General features: G+C 37.3%; 1 protein-coding gene across 3 annotated transcripts; it reads left to right on the forward strand.

Moving 5' to 3' along the window:
* The first annotated feature begins 2,311 nt into the window (after positions 1-2,311).
* Positions 2,312-20,251, forward strand: LONRF1 (LON peptidase N-terminal domain and ring finger 1). 3 transcript variants are annotated; one of them, XM_087724706.1, is made up of 12 exons: positions 2,312-2,848; positions 6,118-6,236; positions 9,504-9,626; positions 10,194-10,346; positions 10,611-10,764; positions 10,904-11,000; positions 12,070-12,184; positions 13,722-13,843; positions 14,582-14,740; positions 14,828-14,990; positions 15,179-15,255; positions 18,115-18,262. In XM_087724706.1, the coding sequence occupies exons 1-12, from the start codon at positions 2,464-2,466 to the stop codon at positions 18,134-18,136; spliced, it is 1,689 nt and encodes a 562-aa protein (XP_087580832.1). In that variant the 5' UTR covers positions 2,312-2,463; the 3' UTR covers positions 18,137-18,262. The 3 variants fall into 3 exon arrangements, with proteins under 3 accessions (XP_087580832.1, XP_087580831.1, XP_087580830.1); XM_087724704.1 differs by lacking the exon at positions 15,179-15,255 and adding an exon at positions 18,701-20,251 and having other exon boundaries at positions 2,320-2,848; positions 18,115-18,267; XM_087724705.1 differs by lacking the exons at positions 15,179-15,255; positions 18,115-18,262 and adding an exon at positions 18,701-20,251 and having other exon boundaries at positions 2,316-2,848.
* Positions 20,252-20,360: the final 109 nt, after the last annotated feature.

Consider the following 20,360-nt stretch of genomic DNA (forward strand, 5'->3'; position numbering starts at 1 on the left):
CCTCATCAACATGCCGCTCCAGCCCGCCCCTGCTATGAATATTCCTAGTGACGCGAGGGCGAAGAATATGAATATTCATAGCGGGGGTGGGCCGGAGCGGCATGTTGATGAGGACGTGGAGCTGGAAGCAGCAGACTCCACAGCCCTGCCGTGAACTGAGATAAGTGAGGGGGAGGGCGAATTCTTTAACTAACCAGGAGTAGACTCTCTGTGCCGGCCTGACTGGAGAGAGGCGTGCACTGTTCCCACGCTCCTCTCCTGCGGGTCCTCCCTCGCCGCGTTGATGACGTGTGTGCGCATGGCACGCACGCCTTACCAGCAGCCCCTGCGCTCAGAAAGGGGCGGCGGCGATACAGTAAGTGAGTGTGGGCGGGGGAGATCACACGTCCCGCCCCCTGTTCCTCCAGCACAGATTCTTTCATCCTCGGCGGCCGTGCAGGAGCCGAGGATGAATCGCATGAAATCCTGTGCGTGTCACCCCAAATGGCTACGCGTGTCAGCACTGACACGCATGTCATAGGTTCGCCATCACTGACTTAAGATCACAGTTGAGCCTCAAATTTTGGTTGCTAAATGAGATGGTTGTCAAATGAATTTGCCCCATGTGATTAATTTTCTTGCCGCAGTTGTTTAGTGAATCACTATAGTTGTTAAGTTAGTAACATGGTTGTGAAGTGAATTGAACAGTTGAAAAACGGTCATAAATCACCTTTTTCCAGTGTTGTCACTTTGAAAAATTGCTAAATGAAATCTAGAGGACTTTCTGTACTAGTATCTATCTCTTCTACTCTTTCTTGGAATCTATTTTGGGAATGTCTCTGGTGGTTGGTAAAAAAAAAACAGTTATGGCAACTCAACGAACATTACACTTAAAAATGACTAATGTCAGAAATCACATCAGACAAATTACAAAAACCATTTTCTTCTGGATAAATAGTTTAGACTGCAGACCATACATGCAATCTGGCCTAGGGCTCTAACAGGGGTGGGTTTCTCGCCCCGTTCCAACCAGTTCGGTTGGAACGGGGCCGGCGGCATCCTCGTGCACACGTGCGGTGCGTGCGTGCGCGCGGCGCGTGCATGCATGTTCGCGGTGCACGCATGCGTACTAGCGTCTGCGATGCTCCAGCTGCTCCTGGAGGATCGCGCAGGCGCTGTATGCGTCCTGCACATGCGTGGAAGCGCAGAACTCGTCAAAACCAGGTAAGGAGCACGGGCGGGTGGGTAGGCCCTTCGCCGTTCCCGGAAGTTACTTACTTCTGGGTTCGCCGACCAACCGGTTCGCAGGGACCGTCGCGAACCGGTTGAAACCCACCCCTGGTTTTAATGGTGGACAGGAGCACATGGCTTGTGTCCTGAACTGAAAAGGTGATCACATGCTTCAATGTTGGTGGTGAAAAAGAGAAGGGCCGGCTGAGATGCTGAGTCCCTGGTTTTATGCCCTCTCTGGCCTTTGATCTCGAACTTGTATACTGATTGGTTGTCAGACTCCCATCGGCCCATGCAGGGGCAACTCTCTAGGCTGCGTTTTGAATCCAGGTTTGGTTGAGTTCTCAGATGCCATGTGGCGAGTTGGGTAAAGGGCCAATATTATCATGCCTTAATCCCATCTCCCTGGAGCTGAAGTGGAGAACTCTTTATTACGTAAAGCGGACTAGCTCAGGGTTTAATGGCTCATTGACAAAGGGGGATGGGCAGGAAGCTGCAAGCAGCTATTCTGTCTTTTAAAACATGTTTCTTTCTTTTCACATCCAGAGAAATATTCTGCCTTTTCAATATTTCCTAGGATATTTCATTTTTCTGGGAAAGAGCTGGGTGATAACTTCCTACAGTGCACTGAGGGAGCTCAATCAATCTCAATGGACGTATGTTGTACACTGACACATAATTATTAAACCAAGCTCCGCCCCCCGAGTAAGCCAACGCACGTGGCCCGTCTTTTATAACTGCCCCGCCCCTTTCCTCCGGTCGTGCTCCCTCCCCTTTCTTCCCTCGCCAGCCAATCAAAAGCAAGTCTGCGTAGAAAGTCACAGGACGCGCGCCGTTGTTTTTTTTTTTTTTTTTTTAAACGCGGGGGTTTGTCTCGCGCGCTTGCCTTAGGAGAAGGCGGGGCGGGAGGAGGCGTACTCCATTACGAGGAGAACAGAGAGACGGCGGCTTCCTTTAAGGAAAAAAAAAGGGAGGGGGTAGGAGAAAAGAGGAAGGGGCGGGGAAAGAGAAAGAACGAGGGCGCGCGCGCGCCTGCCTAACGGCTAATAAACGAACGCACGCGCAAGGCTGCCGGAAGCTGAAGCGCGCGCGCCGAAAAAGAGAGAGGGACACGCCCCCAGCTCGACGGCCGCCCCATTGCCGGCCGGAGAGCTCGGCGAGCGGCGGCTGCTGTGGGACCCTTTTGTACTTCCCTCCCCTCAGAGCCGCTCTCCCCCGTCTTCTTCCCGGCGGAGGAAACCCAGGAGGGAAGCCATGGCGTCCTCGCCTGTGGCGGCGAGCCCCGGGACAGCTCTCGACCCGGCTGGCGGCGCGCGGGAGCGGCTGCCGCGGCTCTGTGAAATCCCGTCGGAGCTCTTCCGTTGCTGGGGTTGCTTCAGCTTCTTGGGCGAGCCGGTGACGGCGCCGTGCGGGCACACCTACTGCCGCCGCTGCCTCCGGGAGAAACTTCACGCCCGCTGCCGTCACTGCGGGGACCCGCTAGCCGGCACCACGGTCGCCGTGGTCTTGGCTCACTTGGCGGAGAAGTGGTTCCCGGCGGAGTGCGCCAGGGCTCGGACGTGGCGCCGGCTGGCCGAATTGCTCCGGCAGGGGCGGCCCCGCGAGGCTCGGGAAGCCGCCGACCAGGCGCTCCGAAAGGGTAAGGGCACCGGAGAGAGGCCCGCCGTCAACTTCCTTCCCACAACTCCCCCTCCCCCCCAATTGCGAGTCAGACGATCGTGTGAACGCGAAGGGGTCTCCGGTCCCGGGTTAGTAGGCCGTGAAAAGAGCCCGAGGAGGAGGGTTACGTGGCGTGCCAAAGGATCCGGGATCTGGGGCGGATTAGAGCTTTGCAAAAGCCTCGGATGCTTTGTGCCTGCGGTGACCCCGGGAAGTTGCAGATCCCCGGCTTGTCGGGGCTTCTCGGAGTTCAAAGATGGGTTCAACGGATTATGTTGTGTAATAATGAAATACGCCGCCTTTGCTTCTTTTTTTGCACTGGAAAGTCCAAGCTAGTTTTCCAGTGAAAGTCATCTACAAGTCAATCCAATTTCAATCCATCGCGCAAGTAGTCCTCGACTTACAACAGGTCATTTGAGTGACCGCTCAAAGTTACAACGGCACTGAAAGAAGTGTTTTATAACCATTTTTCGCACTTAAGACTGTTAACAGACTCTCCACAGGTGTGTGGTTTATATTCAGATATGCCTGAGGACCGCTTCATATTTATGACTGTTGCAGTGTCCCCCCTTGTTTGTGATCTTGACCTTTTGACAGATTCACTTAACAACCGGGTTACTAATTTAACAACTGCAGGGATTCACTTTAACAAACGTGGCAAGGGAAGTCGTAAAAAACCAGGCAAAACTCATTCAACAAATTTCTCACTTAGCGACATAAAACCTGGGCCAATTGTGGTCGTAGGTTGAGGACTACCTGTATTTTTGCTGGCTGCTGTAAGAACTAGAGATTTTAGACAGATACACTGGTATTTTTTTTCTTAATGTATATGTAAAGATAAAAAGGCTAATCATAAAGAAATTTACGGGGAGATGTGAAAGGGTAGTTATCCTAAAACAGTTTGCAAATATCACACCAAAGCTATTTGTTTTATACTTGGCTGTATACAGTTCTGCAGAAGATACAGAAGTTGGCATGATATTTCCTTAGACAGACAGATGGACGGCAAAGTTTACTTAGATACATTCTTCAGGATGTGCATCATTAACGTAGCAACTAAGAGACAGTTTACTTTGTGCTGTAGTTGTCTAGAGACAGCCATCACATTTCAAAAGACATCTTCAGAATTGTTGCCCTGTAAAATAAGGAAATCTTTAGATGGACAAGCTAATATGTTTTAGGAAATGCCTTGAAAAATGTTTTCCTATACCTGTTTGGAGGATTATGAATCACTCGTGACCTAGTAATTTTAGGGAAAGGAAGATTATAGGCAGCCTCCCTCAAGCGTTTAGATAATTCACCTACTGGTGCTGATTACATAAGGAAATGTGGGTGTGGAAGGGGAAATATTGTATAATATTGCTGGTGATATAATAGATAGGCAGATAGTGCTTTCACAACACAATGCTGGACAAAGATTTGCATACACCAAGGTCAAGAGATTAGTGTAATTCAGTTAGCAACTTAGTGCATTCTTAAATAGTACTTAGGGTGTAAAGTGAAAAATATTAAGAGTACTTAATTATATTGCTTTCTTTATGTATACAGATTGGTAGCCATCATGACACAAAATTTTATTGTTTTTCTGATAATTTCTCATACGACAAAGTGCACCCATGTGTGAAACAGACTTATTCTTTAGGAACATTGCTCAGTTTTTATTTTGTACTTCAGATTCTGTGAGCTTCATTTTGCATTTTCATAAAATTAAAACATGCAGGAAAAGAAACAATCAGGTTAGCATAGTTTCAATTTGAAATTTAAAACCAGATTTCTTCCTGTTGAGGAAGGATCTTTTACACTTGATTGTTTTGTCAAGGAACTCGGTTAATGTATATATTAACAATATATATACTGTATATTGCAAAACATTACAAACACTCAATTCAGTGCATTTATATATATTATAAAGGATGATTCTGAGTGTCTGAGATATTAGATAATGAGAAAAAGTTGCAATCTGACTTAATAGGCATGGAGAGGAGTAGCAATAAACTAATGCAAAAGAATACTATAAGTTATTTTTGTAAAAGTTTAAAACAAAACAACAAAAACAAAAACAAAAGTTTAAAATGTGCCTTGTTTACATAATCTAGCATCGGACTTTATTAACAGAAGTTGTAAACACCAGGTCTTAAGAGGTCAGTTATAAAGTACTTCAGCTCTACTCTAAATGCTTTTTCTTATTGTGCATTAACACAAGGTTCCAACCTTCAAGTGTGAGTAATAAAGCCTTTTGACAGTTTTAAAAATTGCAAGTTATTGACTAAAGTTGTGTCACCAAGACAGCAATTATATAATTTTGGTCGTGCTGCCTTTGCATTGCTTTCTTCATATAGAATCATTGAGTGCAGATTTTGATGTAACCTTATCAGAAAAAAGTTTGAATATGAATATAATTTCATTTCCCCCTCACCATTACTAACACATTAGAAAAGAAAGACAACAATAATCTATAATGTAATTGATTATTAGTTTGGAGAAATAAACAAAATAAATTTCTTTGTAAATTTATTTAAATTGCTATTTTTTTAAAAAAGAACTCGTGCTTATAATTAGAGCTTGAGGGTTCTTTTAAAATTATGTGCTTTTTTTTTTTTTACAATGTTACAACTTCCCATGACATTGAAGATGCATGGCTCTTTCCTAACATCCCTGCCATAAGCAAATGGCCTTTAAAATGAAGATTAGTAAACTTTTAATCAAAAGTTGCATTGATTTTGGCTGTTCTTTTTTTGTATTTGTAAGTAACTGTTTTATGGAACTATCAGTTACAAAATGTACTACTGAAAAAAAGACAGGAAGCATTGAATTATGCCCTCTTTGCTCTTTAGCACATTAAGAAATATATTTATATATGATCTTATGTAAATTATGATCTACCTTCTTCAATCATAGAGGCATTTTCCTGCATGATTATATTACCATCTGAATATCTGTTCTCTGGGTTTATATTACTTTTTTCTTATTTTTTCTCACAGGTGCAAGGCTGCTTTTCAGATCAATCAAATGTTGATCCAGTGGGTGTGATAGGGATTGTCACACAAGCCTGACATCATAGGCTGAGAGATTGGCCTAAAGTCACTCAGCCGGCTTTCAAGCCTAAGGCAGGACTAGAATTCACTGTCTGAATCACTACTAGCTTTTATACTAGCTTTCTATGTTTATATTACATATGCTGTTTAAATTACAGAGTTTTACAGTTGGGTTCAGTAAACTGTGTCCTAAATATGTGTATATTTCTTTTAGATCCCGGTGATTTAATGTTAAGAATTTACAGAGCTGAATCTTATGCTAGTCTTCAAGAATTTAAATCTGCACTAGATGAACTGAATGCTGTTACTGCTAAAATGCCAAATTGGCCTGAGGTAAGTATAAACCCAAAATGAAGTTACTTAACTTAGCATAGGTTTCTGTATTTTTCCATAATGTATCTATGAGGCCAACATAAGAAATAATAAATTATGCACAAAAGTAGTTCTGGTTTTGTTTTGTTTAGGATTTTTAAAATTGTTTTTTTTAAGTAAGTATAATGCATATTTCTTGGAAAATATCTGTATCATTGCTGCCATTCAGTAGGATGAAGAAAACATTTCTCAGTATGGGTTTCAAACTTTTTCAGGCTGCAGGGATCTTCAGATTAAAGGGGGAAAAAGAATCCCATAGCCCCTGATCAAAGTTCTAGTGATAAAAATGGCTCTATTTAAATAATCTTTTTTAAACCTGTAGTCTGTCATGGAATTACCTCAATTCTTCATCCAGGGCTCCAGGATTTTTGTTTGTTTAATACACAGGTCCTTGCAGCCTGAAACAGTTTGAAACTCACACTTGTGGCAACATTTTCTGGGTCCTACAGAATTGTGGCATTGACACAATTTTTTTACAGGTTAGATCATCAAATAATATAATCAGATAATCAAATGAACCCAATCAGCTATGGAAAATGACATGGGAGCAGGGCGAAGGCTCCCCTGTAAGAAAAAAAGTCTTTGACTATATCCAACCCATAGATTAGAGAATCTTCCTCTTTTCTGGAAGCAATTGTAAGGATGTTTGACTCAAACTTGAAGTATCTGAAATAGGGTTCAATAGCTCTTCATCCTTAATTCTATAAAAGAAATGGCCAGTATCTGGACATATAACAGGTAGTCCTTGACTTACCACAATTGGAACCAAAATTTTGGTTGCTAAGCAAGGTGGTTAAGTGAGTCATACCCAATTTTATGACTTCTTTGCCACAGTTGTTAAGCAAATCACTGCACTTGTGAATCGCGTGGTTGGTTGCATTAGACTTTGCTTGTCATAAGCCAGATGGCAATCACCATGACCCTGGGATTCTGCAACCACAGTAAATACATGCCAGTTGCCAACCATTCAAATTTTGATCATGTGGACATGGGAATTCTTTGGTTGTCATTAAGTGTGAGGAGTGGTCTTAAGTCATTTTTTTCAAAACCATTGTAACTTTGAACAGTTGCTAGAACAATGGTTATAAAGTCGAGAACTATCTACATATAATATCAAGTCAATGGGCAAGAGAAAATTCTGGAAGATTCCAAAGTAAAGGATGTTTGAATGTATGAACTACAAGTACTGTATTTGGTAGTGTAATTTGTATTATTAAGAATATAAAGATTTGCAAAGATGAAGTATGCTGTGTAATTTGTGGGTGACATCTCCTTATCCTCCCTGATAATTACTAAAGCAATGAAAGAAGCATTATGACTTGCATATTATATAGGAAGATTCAAAAACTCATGCTTTGACAGGAAACTTGCAAACATTCTGTTCCTCTCTTTGTTTTATAGACTATATATTCTCAATTCGTGGCAGAAACAGGAATTTTACTTCATGTGTCAGAGACATCTGCCTGAAATGTCATGCTAGGGGCAGTTACATGTGGTCCTGAACTGTTGTATCTAATGTGAATGTACTTTTAAATTATGTATCCCAAATTTATACATATCACTATATGATTAACTAGAGCAGGGGGTATCAACCTTTTTATACCTACCGCCCACTTTTGTATCTCTGTTAGTAGTAAATTTTTCTAACCGCCCACCGGTTCCACCGTAATGGTGATTTATAAAGTAGGGAAGTAACTTTACTTTATAAAATTTATAAAGCAGAGTTGCAGCAAACCCCTACCGTCCACCATGAAAGCCGGAATGCCCACTAGTGGGCGGTAGGGACCAGGTTGACTACCACTGAACTAGAGTTTTATCTATCACAGAGTAAACTTGTTTTACTATTCTGTACTGAAAAGAGAATATATACAGTCCAAATATACAACCTTAGACCTACAGTATATGTTCAGTTCGTGTTTCTGAAATGATTCTCAGTTGATGTACTGAAAAGATTCATTAGTATTATTCCATGTGACCAGCATTTAATGATAAGTTTCATAAGACAAAATTCATATCATTTACTGAGTTTTCTTTATAAATTGTGGATGAAACCAACGGCAGAGGCAAAAGATGTTAAAGACTACATGATTAAATGGATGCAAAAGTTCAATATAGTAATTAATATACAGCAATGGAAATTTCATTGGAAGAAAAAATAAATAAATTTATACTGAAAGTTATATTTAGACAGCACTTAAGATGTTTTATCACTGATATATTTCTCTGGTACTAAAATGGAGAGCTCATTTTCTAAAATTTTTGGAAAATAATAGCTATGTTGAATTGTTTTGTTGTTGCTGCTGGCAATGAAGTAAAGCTCAACAATTTTGGGAAATATTTCTAATAGAATGAAACAAATTTAAGAAGCTCAATTTCCCAACCTAATATTTTTTTAAATAAACACCACTAAACCTGATATTGAAACAAAATATACCAAATTAGCTTTATATATAGTAAATATAGTAAGAATACTGTAAGTTTCGTATTAGAACTCATTTATTTCTGCAGAAAAATGGCTAATTAAGCCCTGGCAGTATACACTATAATATCCAGAATAACTTTGTGTTTCAAATGTAAATATGATAACACAATTTAATTCAAGTTGGAAACCATTTTGGTATTATAACTTTATATACCGCTTGTATCACATCTCAAATTTTGGTTTCTCTTAATATAAAGTGTTCAATTACTGTAATATTTAATGCTGTAATACTTAATGTCATTTTAAAATTTATCTGCATTAATTATTGCTGTTGATATTTCTTTTACTTGGATTCTTACACTGATTTTTAATTTTTAAAACAACATAGTGTAATCTGTTATTAAAAACTAAATATTTTAAATTTAATACTATTCTTGTATATTGACTCTATCCACTTCTTGCTTTATTTTCCTTACATTTTCTTAAATGCTTAATAAAATAAAGCAGATGTGATTATATATTTTAAAATTGGACCAAAATATTTCCTCTATAAGTAATGTAGTATATTATTGTTTTCCATTAGCTTCATGTCTTTATGATTTATTTTAGTTCTAGTTTTAGCATCAGCAAATCTAGAATCTAGAAAATGTTGCTAGATTTGCTAGCAACATTTTTAAAAACAAACTTAAACCTAGTAACAAGAAGTATTAGTAGCGTCAGAAAAAAACATGCTTAGGATTAGGTTTGTACAGCAAAGTCAATCACAATAAACGTGTCTTATATTAATACATAATATCATCTTACAGGTATATTTCAGAAGAGCAACAATACTTAATAATGCCGGTTCTGTAGAAGATGCCTTAAAGGTCTTTCTTCATTGCCTATCCCTTGATGAAGGATTTGTTTTAGCAAAAGTAGAAGCAAAAAAGGTATTTACACATTTTTATAAATAGCTTTTCTGGTCAGACTTATTTTTGTTTAATAAATTAAGTTGGAACGGAGGCAAATCCTGATTGAAAATAATAATAAAATAAAGATTTTCATGCTGTTGAGATGGGGAGTGGTTTTAGGGGAAAATTTTTGTAAGAGTCCAAGAAATGTATTTAGGCTACTGAAAACCAGTATTTATATCATCAAAACCCTCTGACAAAATCTAGGAATTATATTCTCTGTATCACACAATAGACTCTAGGAAGTACATAAGAACCATACAATACTGTTATGAAACTACTGCTTTCATTTTAATTAATGCTATAGATAACTAATATTCAAACAAAATGTCATCAGAAAATTGTAACTATAAAAGTATGTGTGGAGTAAGATTACGCAATTGAGTAACATTAGGTGTTGGTGGTTATTCTCAGACGTCTTTCAGATTGTGGAGAATTATGAGTTATTTAATGTCTAAATATTGGTACAATATTGAAGAAATCTATTTGTGTTACTTATGAAATGCAATAATTGTTATATTTTATTCCTTAATGTCAATGTTATAGATTCTGCGTAATTTGCTGTCACCAGAAAACATTAGTGAGACATTGAAAGAATCTGCTTTAAATACTTCATATGTTCGAAGTAAACAACTTAAACAAAGCTCTGCCTTTGAAATGGAAGAGTCTTATGATTGCTTACAGCTCACCCCAGTGTCAGTAAGTAAATATTCTCCAGCAAAATAATTATGAAGATCACTGGAACTGGTTTTAGATTTGTGTTCCATTTATGTGTTTCTTGAAAATGTTTTAATGCTGATTAACGAAAGTTCAGTGTCAGTTAATTGAAATGGTCAGTACATATATTCAAGAAATAAAGATAGAATACTGAAAACTGAATCTACTAATGGAATATTAGTTATTATTTCATTATCAAAAATGTAGAGAAGAGGTTGATTTTTGTTTCTTCATCTTTTCTTATAGGTCTTAGAAGAGCCGCAAGTTACACTAGACACTGTTGGAGGAAGTTTGCAACGTGCCCAGTCTGCAAATTCTCTTGATTCAGTAGAAAAAGATGCCAAAGACGATGTATTAAAAAGAGTATCTTCTGAACCATTGCTTTCTGGCCCAGAGAAAGGTACTTATTCTGAAAGGAAGTTGCCTTTTTTCTGAACAAAATGCTACTATTTGTGAAGATGGAAACAAGAAAACAAATATTTAGTCACACGTATTACTTTATGAGTTATGCACACTATTTCATGTTTTAATTTGTTTAGAAACTCCAAAAGGGAATGCTACCTTTTCAACCACTTGTGGAATAGTTCCAGAAAATTTGGTTGATGTAACAGACTTTGAATGCTCATTGTGTTTGAGGTAATACAGCCTGATTTCAACATTTATGGTCTTTTTATGATAGTATATAGTAGGAAGCTTTAAGATTAAACTCAGTGCACAGAAGCTACTAAAATCATTTCTTTATGAAAACATTCTCATGATTTGTTCAAAATCCCTTAATAAGATAAGGTGAGGTTTCAGAAATAAATTCTAACCATATTTGGTTGATTTCTTTAAAATGTATGCTTAACAACTAGCTTATTGTAGGACTGGGTGGCCTCAGAGATATTTTTTTAGTAGTATTAGGAGTCCTCAGAATGACACTCATAAATAATATTAGCATACTATCCACCTATTTTCATCTTAAAATGAAAAAAAAATGGCTTAATCCATCTATAAAAGTTTCCGGTTTCTGGCTTTCTTTGCTGGAGAGCCAGTTTGGGATAGCAATTAAGGCATCAGGCTAGAAATCGGGCAATGCAAATCATTTCTGAATTCTTAACAAGAAAACTGGAGGGACTTGTACTGGCAGTCTCCAGGAATCAGCACTGATTCAAAGACACAAAGTAAAATAAAATTGCTAGTTGAAATGTTCCATTTCTCTAACTTACTAATAAATACAGGTAGTCCTTGACTTACAATAGTTCGCTTAGTGACACTTCAAAGTTACGACGACACTGAAAAAAGTGTCTTATGACCACTTTTCGCACTTATGACTGTTGCAGCATCTCCATGGTCACCTGATCAAAATTCAGATGCTTGACCACTGACTCATACTTACGCTGGTTGCAATGTCCCTGATTAATGTGATCACCTTTTGTGATATTCTGACAAAGTCAATGAGGAATCCAGATTCACTTAACACCATGTGACTAACTTAACAAGTGCAATGATTGACTTAACTGGCAATTAAGGTTGTAAAACAGTGCCAATTTCACTTAACAAATGTCTTACTTAACAGCAGGAGTTTTGAGCTCAATTGTGGTCATAAGTCGAGAATTATCTTTAGTAACAGTTTTTGTCTGCAATCCTTCAAGTTACTTTTTTCTGATTCATTTGTATTGGCATCTTAAATGATAATTCACTAAAATTTGCAACCTTTTTTTAGGCTTTTCCTTCATCCTGTGACAACACCCTGTGGCCATACATTCTGCAAGAACTGTTTACAACGCTGTTTGGACCATGCTCCAGAATGTCCCCTCTGTAAAGAAAACTTAAAAGAGGTAATGCTTTTTATGAACATTTATAAGACACATATATCATGAAGCAAGTTTGAATCAAAAGCTGAAAAACACTGGTGGAATTGTAATAATCATTTATTCTGTCAATGGAAATGGCTTCCATTTGCAACATCTTCCTCTTAAAAATGTAAGAAAAAAAATGTAGATTAATATAAAATGGGTCTTTTTCCTGACAAGTTTAATCAAGATCTCCTACTATTTTAAGAATCTCCAAAATCAGTTCTAACATGTAAGAATTTTATCACGTTTACTATTTTAAATGTATAAAAATGGGTAACTGCACACTAAAATATCATTGATTTTTAGTTATGAACTGCCTTACATCTTTTTTTTTCCATAAAATTGGGGAATTAATAGCAAGAGTGAACAGAGTTTCTCAATAGGGGACATTTCATTAAAAGAGATTATATTCTATTTCCAGCTAATGCCTGTGTTGTTGCTTAATCCAGGCCTTGCTTGAGCGCTATGTACCCTGTTTCCCTAAAAATAAGACCTCCCCAGATAATAAGCCCAATTGGGCTTTTGAATGCATGTGCTAAAATAAGCCCTCGAAAATAAGCCCTCCCTGAAAATATTGCAACATAATAGCAGCCATGACGTGACCAAGTTCGCCGCTTCCTGCATCTCAAAAATAATAAGACCTCCCTGAAGATAAGGCCAAGCGCTTATTTCGGGGGGGGGGGGTTGAAAAGAAAATAAGACCCTGTCTTATTTTCGGGGACACACGGTATTACTATGCAGTCAGATATGTATAGTGGAAGCAAGAGCCTTGGAACATACAAGTGCAAGGTGCCCAACCAGACGTCCAAGCATTAAAATAATTAGTGGTCAGCTGCATGACTTGGATGCATATCCATAAAGGAATCTAATTTGTGTCAGAAGGGGTGATAGACGGAGATGATATGGCAGAATGCAGACTGCCAGTGCCATTCTATTTCTGACACAGCATTTCACATTTGTTATGGACCATCACTGCTCTATTCTTCCCTTACATCCAAGAGCTGCCTATATACGCAAGCATTGGGCATCAGAATTTTGGCAAGTGATAGAGCAGACACTATGATTGTTACTTTTGTGGATTTCTAAAAACATGGCAAGGATGTGTTGGACCATGAGTTTCTTGTTTGCAAACCGTATTGATTGAAAGAACACTTAAGCTTAGGAGATACCGCACCCACACTGAAAAATGCATTCACTTTCTCATTTAGCATGATATATTTCTCTGAACGTATAAAAGGGAAAGAGATGAAGTTCAGTACGGTCAGCTGTTTTCTGCTTAATTCTTTGAAACTGAATTAGAATTCTTTATTGGCCAAGTGTGATTGGACACAAGGAATACTCATAGAATACGAAATAAAAGCAATCCTCAAATCATAAGATACAACAACAAAGTTGTTAGTCATAAGATGCTAAAAGGAATAGGTAATAGGAAAGATAGGAAAAATATGAAATGATATGAAAAAACCTGCAGTTTTTATTTAAGAAATTATAATGGCTTAACAATTTATCTTTCATTTAGTTTTTGGCACGTAGGGAATACAGCACAACACAGTTGCTTGAAGAACTAATATTGAAGTATTTGCCTACTGAATTATCTGAGAGAAAAAGAATTAATGATGAAGAAATAGCTGAACTCTCAAGGTATGTGTATGTGTATATATATATATGTGTGTGTGTGTGTGTGTGTATATATGTGTGTGTGTGTATATATGTATATATGTATGTGTGTATATGTGTATGTATGTGTGTATATATATATATATATATATATATATATATATATATATATATATATATATAGTGTGTGTGTGTGTTTTTGTGTGCAATGAAGCTTGTTAACAGTCATTTAAAACAAAGAATAAGTTGTTTTGGTCAGTAATCATACAGAATAACGTAGTAAATTTTCACTACAAACCAAACTGAAAATTTTTACTAATGAAAACATCCATTTATGCAGTTAAGTGGAAAAAGATTTTTAACATTCTTTGTTAATAATATTATGTTAACTTTAAGGGTTTGGTTAAGTTACTGAAAGGGTTTGTGATTATATAAGAATTAATATGCAGCAGACTATGGAGAAAATAATCACTTCTTGTAAATAATCAACTTGTAAAATTATAGATAGCACTATTTTTCCTTATATTAAAAGAAAAATAGTGCTATCTCTAATTTTACAAGTTGAATGAAAATCCATTCAAAGCCACAATTTGGCAGTGTGCTTTGGACTAGTGGTCCATTCACTTTGAAGAGAATGCACAAGGATATAAGATAATGTTTGGGGTGGGGGGTTATTGGCAAGGAATGAAATATCTTGAGTTAAATCTTCCTGGATGGTAGAATTCTAATTTTAACATTTTATTTTCTGCATTCTGTTTTAAGCTTGACCAGGAATGTCCCTATCTTCGTTTGCACTTTGGCCTACCCAACTGTGCCTTGCCCCCTCCATGTGTTTGAACCAAGATATAGATTGATGATTCGAAGAAGTATAGAAACTGGAACAAAACAATTTGGGATGTGTGTACAAGACCCCCAAAATGGGTAGGTTTATAATCACAGTCACAAAACCAAAATGTATAAAATAATTTTTTTAATCTGGCCATTGACAACAGTATCCCTTTCTTGTAGATTTGCAGATTATGGCTGCATGCTGTTCATTAGAAATCTTGACTATCTGCCAGATGGGCGATCGGTTGTCGACACAATTGGATTAAAGAGATTCCGAGTTATTCGAAGAGGGATGAAGGATGGTTATTGCACTGCAGACATTGAGGATTTAGAAGACATAAAGGTACATAAAACATCTATTGTTGCCTCTACAAGAAGACACCTTGACTATTGTAGCCCTACTCCAATGTGCAGCGTTCCCTTAATTTGATGGGAGGAAGGGAGGGATTCTTTCAGTAATTCTGTACAATGCATAGAATTACATTTCGATCCCACGTCAGTAAATTTTTAATTTAATTTTTTTGTTTATAGAAGCCAGAGGTTCTTAAATATTTTGGGCCATGGATCCCTTTGAAGATTTGTGAAAGACACAGACATCTCAGAAACATGTATTTAAATAAATATAAAATGCATAAATATGGAACATATTGCAAAGGAAACTAATTATGCTCAAATACAGTTATCAAAATAGTAACAAATATGTAATATAGTAATTATGTGCTGCTTGATCAAGTATCCTTTTTTTAGGATAAAATAATTTTTGATGGTGAGATTTATTGAACGCTTTTGGAGTCTAAAGGCCATACGTTATTTTGTTGCCTACATATATTTTTGGATGAAAAGCTACATTTCAGTTAAAGAAAATGGAGGAAAAAATAAACCTGCTTAGTCAAAATCATGAAAGTGAACAGCATTGTCCCAGAGCAGATCTTTTATCGGCCTGCTAAAAGAGCCATGTTTTTAAGCAGGGTTGGAGCCGTATGGAGACCAGGGAGAACATAGGTACAGCTGCAGAGAAAACATATCTCCTAGATGTCACTGGATGACAATGCTTTTACACCTGGTATCAATGTTTTGGTTTTTATGCTTTAGGACAGTGTTGGTGAATCTTTTCGGCACCCAGTGCCGAAACGGGAGCGCGCGTGCAGGGGAGCGCCAGAAACCCAAAGAGCAGCTTCCCGGCATGCATGTGTGCCAGGAAGCTGAGCTTTAGGTTTCTAGCATGCATGTGCATGCCGGTCACCTGGTCTTCTAGTTTCTGGCATGCATGCGCATGTGAAGACCAGCTGGCTGACATTCATGTGCATGCCTGAATCTGGAAGAGCAACGGCCAACGGCTGGATGAGAGATGGCTCTGCGTGCCAGTTCCGGCACATGTGCCATAGGTTCGCTATCACTGTTTTAAGTGTACACTGCCCAGAGTCACTCATTGACATTGGTGGCTATGGAGATCAAATAAAGGTGAAGTATGCCAACCTCTACTTAGTCTGATAGTAGGCAATGAGAGCAGAAAGGTAGACATGTAGGTAAACAGGCAAAAGGGACCAATCACACCAGAGAACCCACCACTAGCCAGACAGTTCACAAAGCTGAGATGTGACATGGACAATCATGGAAACTTCCCAACTAACTCATTAGCTACATTTTGGCCAAGTAGCTTATGAGTGATCTTTAAGAGTAGTCTAGTGCAACAGTCCCCACACTTTTTGGCACGGGGAGGGGAAGGTTTCAGTTTCACTTGCTCACTCACCCGCCGCTCACCTCCAGCTGTGCGGCCCAGTTCCTAACGGTACTGGTTTGTGTCCCGGGGATTGGGGACCTCTGATCTAGTGCACATTGCAATAGTCCAAGAGGAGGTGATTCAGCCATGATTAACTTGTGTGAAAGGCCTTACCTTACAATCCAGGGTTCTTTTCATTTAAAAATAATAATAAGAGAATTAGCATGCTGCAAACTAAAGCAGCAGCCTGAGATGCTCTTATTTCTCATAATGCTACTTCATTTGTGTTGGGACCAAGTAGATTATTTTGATGTTCCTTAAGAAACCATGGAAATAGATTCTATAGGGAATTGTAAGATCTTTTTTGGCTACAACAACCAGATCTTTTCCCAATTTGAAATTATACAGATAGTCCTAAACTCATGACTACAATTGAGCCCAATATTTCTGTTGCTAAGCTAGGTGTGTTGTTAAGTGAGTTGTTAAGTCAGAAGGATCATTTGTTCAGTACCATCATAGCTAAATGAGTGGTTAGGACATAACCTTTTCCAATGACATAGTGTTCAATAACGATTTAACTTGAAAAAAAGTTAGCATTTCTCTGCATTAAATAAAGGATAAAGCTTTATGTTGATGAGACAAAGTTTCAACTTGAATACCACTTTTTTCAGTTTAGAAATCTTTTTACCGGATTATTGTATAGGGGATACTAAAGCTTTGTTTTTTTTTTCCAATATTCTTCAAAAACAAATTTGTTTAAGATTCAACTTATTTTTAGACACTATTCCTCATTTGTTACTAGGGAGTCAAGTAACTAGTTCAATTTGAAGAACAATCTTCTAGCTGAACTAGCTCTTTGTAATAATAATTGGTAACTGCTCCAGGTTAGTCTTATATTATTAGCTGTCATTCTTACTGTTATATGAAATACACATTCCAACATATATACAGCTTATCTCCGGAATCTGAGTGAGGTATTTTGATGGTTTTTTCTTCCAGTCATCACAGACCCATCACTACTCTTAGAAAATAAAAATAATAGCCAGTTGTACTGGTTGATGCTTTGCCATGAAATTTATTCACCTACCTATAAAAAAAGTCAGATGTATGCAGAAATGGTAGATGGTGCTTTAAGAATTATATGGAGATGTTGGAAAACAATTTCATACTTTCAAAATTTCTGAAGTATGTTTACCCTAAAAATGTTTGGAAATCCTGTTGTACATATTATTCACTGTAGAGCTCCTTTGTTGAGGAGACATCCTTTTTATGGCATTTTATGCCTTCCTATTTATTTCATTGTACATTGCAAGCTTTCACGTTTTCCTAATATAATCCTAGTGCAGAAGAAACACTGAATCTCAACTGCTCCACTGAATTTAAAGTCTTATCAAACTGACACCTGGATAAGGAGTTAGCCATGACCCAGTAATAGCTAACTATTGCTAAGTGAATTCAGGAAAAGCATTGGGAAACCAGTTGAGAAAGGAATAGCTGGAAAACACTGCTTAAGCCAGTAGCGCATTCTCAGTTCTCAAAGCTTTGAATGATTGACCACACCAACTTGCTTTGTGATCCTACTTGCTGGTATTTTGAAGCGAGCTGCCTTGTAATTCACCCCCCCCCCCTTTTCCATTTGTAAAGATTGAACTCTATTTTTTATATACCACGTTAGCTGTGTAATTTGCATACAGTTTCATGGCTAACTTTTAATGTAGTGATTACACTATACTTTCTTGATGTGCAGGTTAAAGATGAAGGTGAGATGAGAAAACTCCAAGAGCTCCATAATATTGTTTACAACCAGGCTTGTAGCTGGTTTCAAAGCTTAAGAAATAAATTTCATAGCCAAATACTTCAGTACTTTGGTCCAATGCCAGAGAAGGAAGAAAACTTGCAGGTACTTAGCGACTATAGTATCAGACAATTGTCAGTGTGACCTTCACTTGTTTTTCTAGTAGAGTTATACAGTAACTAAATTAACAGATTTAAGGAAGGTGAGACAAAAAAAGGAAGTGCAAAAACTAGAGAGGCTGCATAACTGAAAAAGCAGGGGGGGAATCCAGTTTGGATTAATTCTGACTTTTTAAAAAGTTAGATCTGGAATTTTGCTGACTACATTTAGCCTAGCATTTTAAACACCCTTGTTTTTTTAAGTGTGCTAAGTAGTTTACTTCTGCATTTTATGAAAAATTATAGTCAAGAGAACTGTTAATTTTTTTTTGTTTAGGAAATATTTTCATTTTAAACTCAATTACATAACCACATCATTATATTATTTTTGTCCTAAATTTTAATCTTGTTTTATTTCCTTTTAATTTGGTTTGTTTTAGGAAACCGCTGATGGACCTGCATGGTGTTGGTGGCTTCTAGCTGTTCTTCCTGTGGATCCTAAATATCAGCTTTCAGTGCTTTCTATGAAGTCTTTGAGAGAACGCTTGATAAAAATTCAAGCTATATTAACCTATTTTTCCAGAGACCAGTCCAAATAATTAATTACCAGGACCTTAATATAACAGTATGGCTGTAACTTCAGCTGATGTTTTTTCTTGCAGAATTTGCACTTTTAGTCCTGATTTGAGAACTATTAGGAAATTTTTTTCCTATATCAATAGTTGTTCAATTAGAAGGATGCCATTAATATTGCACGTACGCAATCTAGCAGCAAAATATTTATTTGCACTATATACAAATGGAATGTATCATATTGTCAAATTTTTCCACTGACTACTATGGTGGAAAGCGCAAGATTTAAAATTTGTCAGTTCAGGTTTACAGTATTAAAGATGAATTCAAAATCTTGCAAATCAGAAGTTGCCTCAGCTACAGCAGCACTTTGTTGCTATTTGCACAATTATTTAAATGTATTGTCAATTTGTAGAGCAAAGTTCTGCTTTAAGTATTTAATTGTAAATTTGGCACAATTTTCTTGTGAAATTATTACATGAATTTGGAGCCATATTAAAGAACAGTTGAAAAATACTTCCAAGAAGCTGTTGCCACCGTGACTGTGTTACATATATTGTGTGACTAAAATTAGACATAGATGACTACTAGTATATGTTATTTGGAATCAATTAAAAGGTTAAATGATCTATTCAATATATAACAAAATTAAGCAGACATAGCAACACTGTTGGGCCCTGATGATGAAACTTTTAACAGGCTTCATGGATTCCCATTGAGAGGAAAAGCGTCTCAGGAAAAGGTCTCCTCTCTTGACCTCGCTTCTCTAAGAATTAATTTATCTACATCTGTTTCATGTCTGATGAAGCCTTCATAGTTGAAGCATATGAGAGACAGTCAAGTGAGCTGTATAATTTTGAAGTAACAACCTCCTTTTTAATATTTTCTAAATGCTAGAAAGTACTAAGGTTGGTGGTACTAGGACATTTTCAGAGTCACATTTCTTCCTCCATTTGGATCTTTTTCTCCCAACTTTGGATGGAAAAATCTATAGTATCCAATACTTTCTGGAATATGTCTTCTCTTAAAACCCTAGGTTCGCAGTAACAATTTTTAAATTTACACATCAAATCTATGTACAAAGTCTGCATTTGGAAAAATAATCAGTAATATTTTTGAATTGTTGCTATGTGTCACTGTAGTTTTAAATATAAGATGTTCATATTTGGGAACTACTGAAGTGGGATTCTTAAAAATTAATTTCTGGAACACAAGAAGTTTGAAAATGCAGATTTCCATGCCTTATTCATATCAAACTGTACTGCAATACAGATGACGGCAGTCTGCTTGCCAATAGGTTCATTTTGTAGTTTCTCAAATGTCTGTCTTGATTGTGATTCATTTTACAAAGTTATTTGTTAAAAATCTTGCTTTTGCAAATATTTAATTTTCAATAAACTTAAAATTTATATTTTTAATTGTGATCAGAATTCTTAATACTTTGGGAGATTTTAAGCATTTACAATGCCTTCTAGAACTTGGGTAAAAATTTCAATTACATCAGCATGGCATTGAATTATTTTGATG

The sequence above is a fragment of the Thamnophis sirtalis genome, unplaced genomic scaffold (assembly GCF_051295495.1).
Source record: "Thamnophis sirtalis isolate CommonGarterSnake01/CBP01778 unplaced genomic scaffold, rThaSir2_p1.2 scaffold_10, whole genome shotgun sequence".
Taxonomy (NCBI): Eukaryota; Metazoa; Chordata; class Lepidosauria; order Squamata; family Natricidae; genus Thamnophis; species Thamnophis sirtalis.

Excerpts from the sequence above, each read along its gene's own strand:
- LONRF1 (XM_087724704.1), top strand. The coding sequence starts at position 2,464 with ATGGCGTCCTCGCCTGTGGCGGCGAGCCCCGGGACAGCTCTCGACCCG. Across the intron at positions 9,627-10,193 it reads CAAAAGTAGAAGCAAAAAAG|ATTCTGCGTAATTTGCTGTC; the intron begins GTATTTACACAT and ends TCAATGTTATAG. Across the intron at positions 14,741-14,827 it reads GTACAAGACCCCCAAAATGG|ATTTGCAGATTATGGCTGCA; the intron begins GTAGGTTTATAA and ends CCTTTCTTGTAG.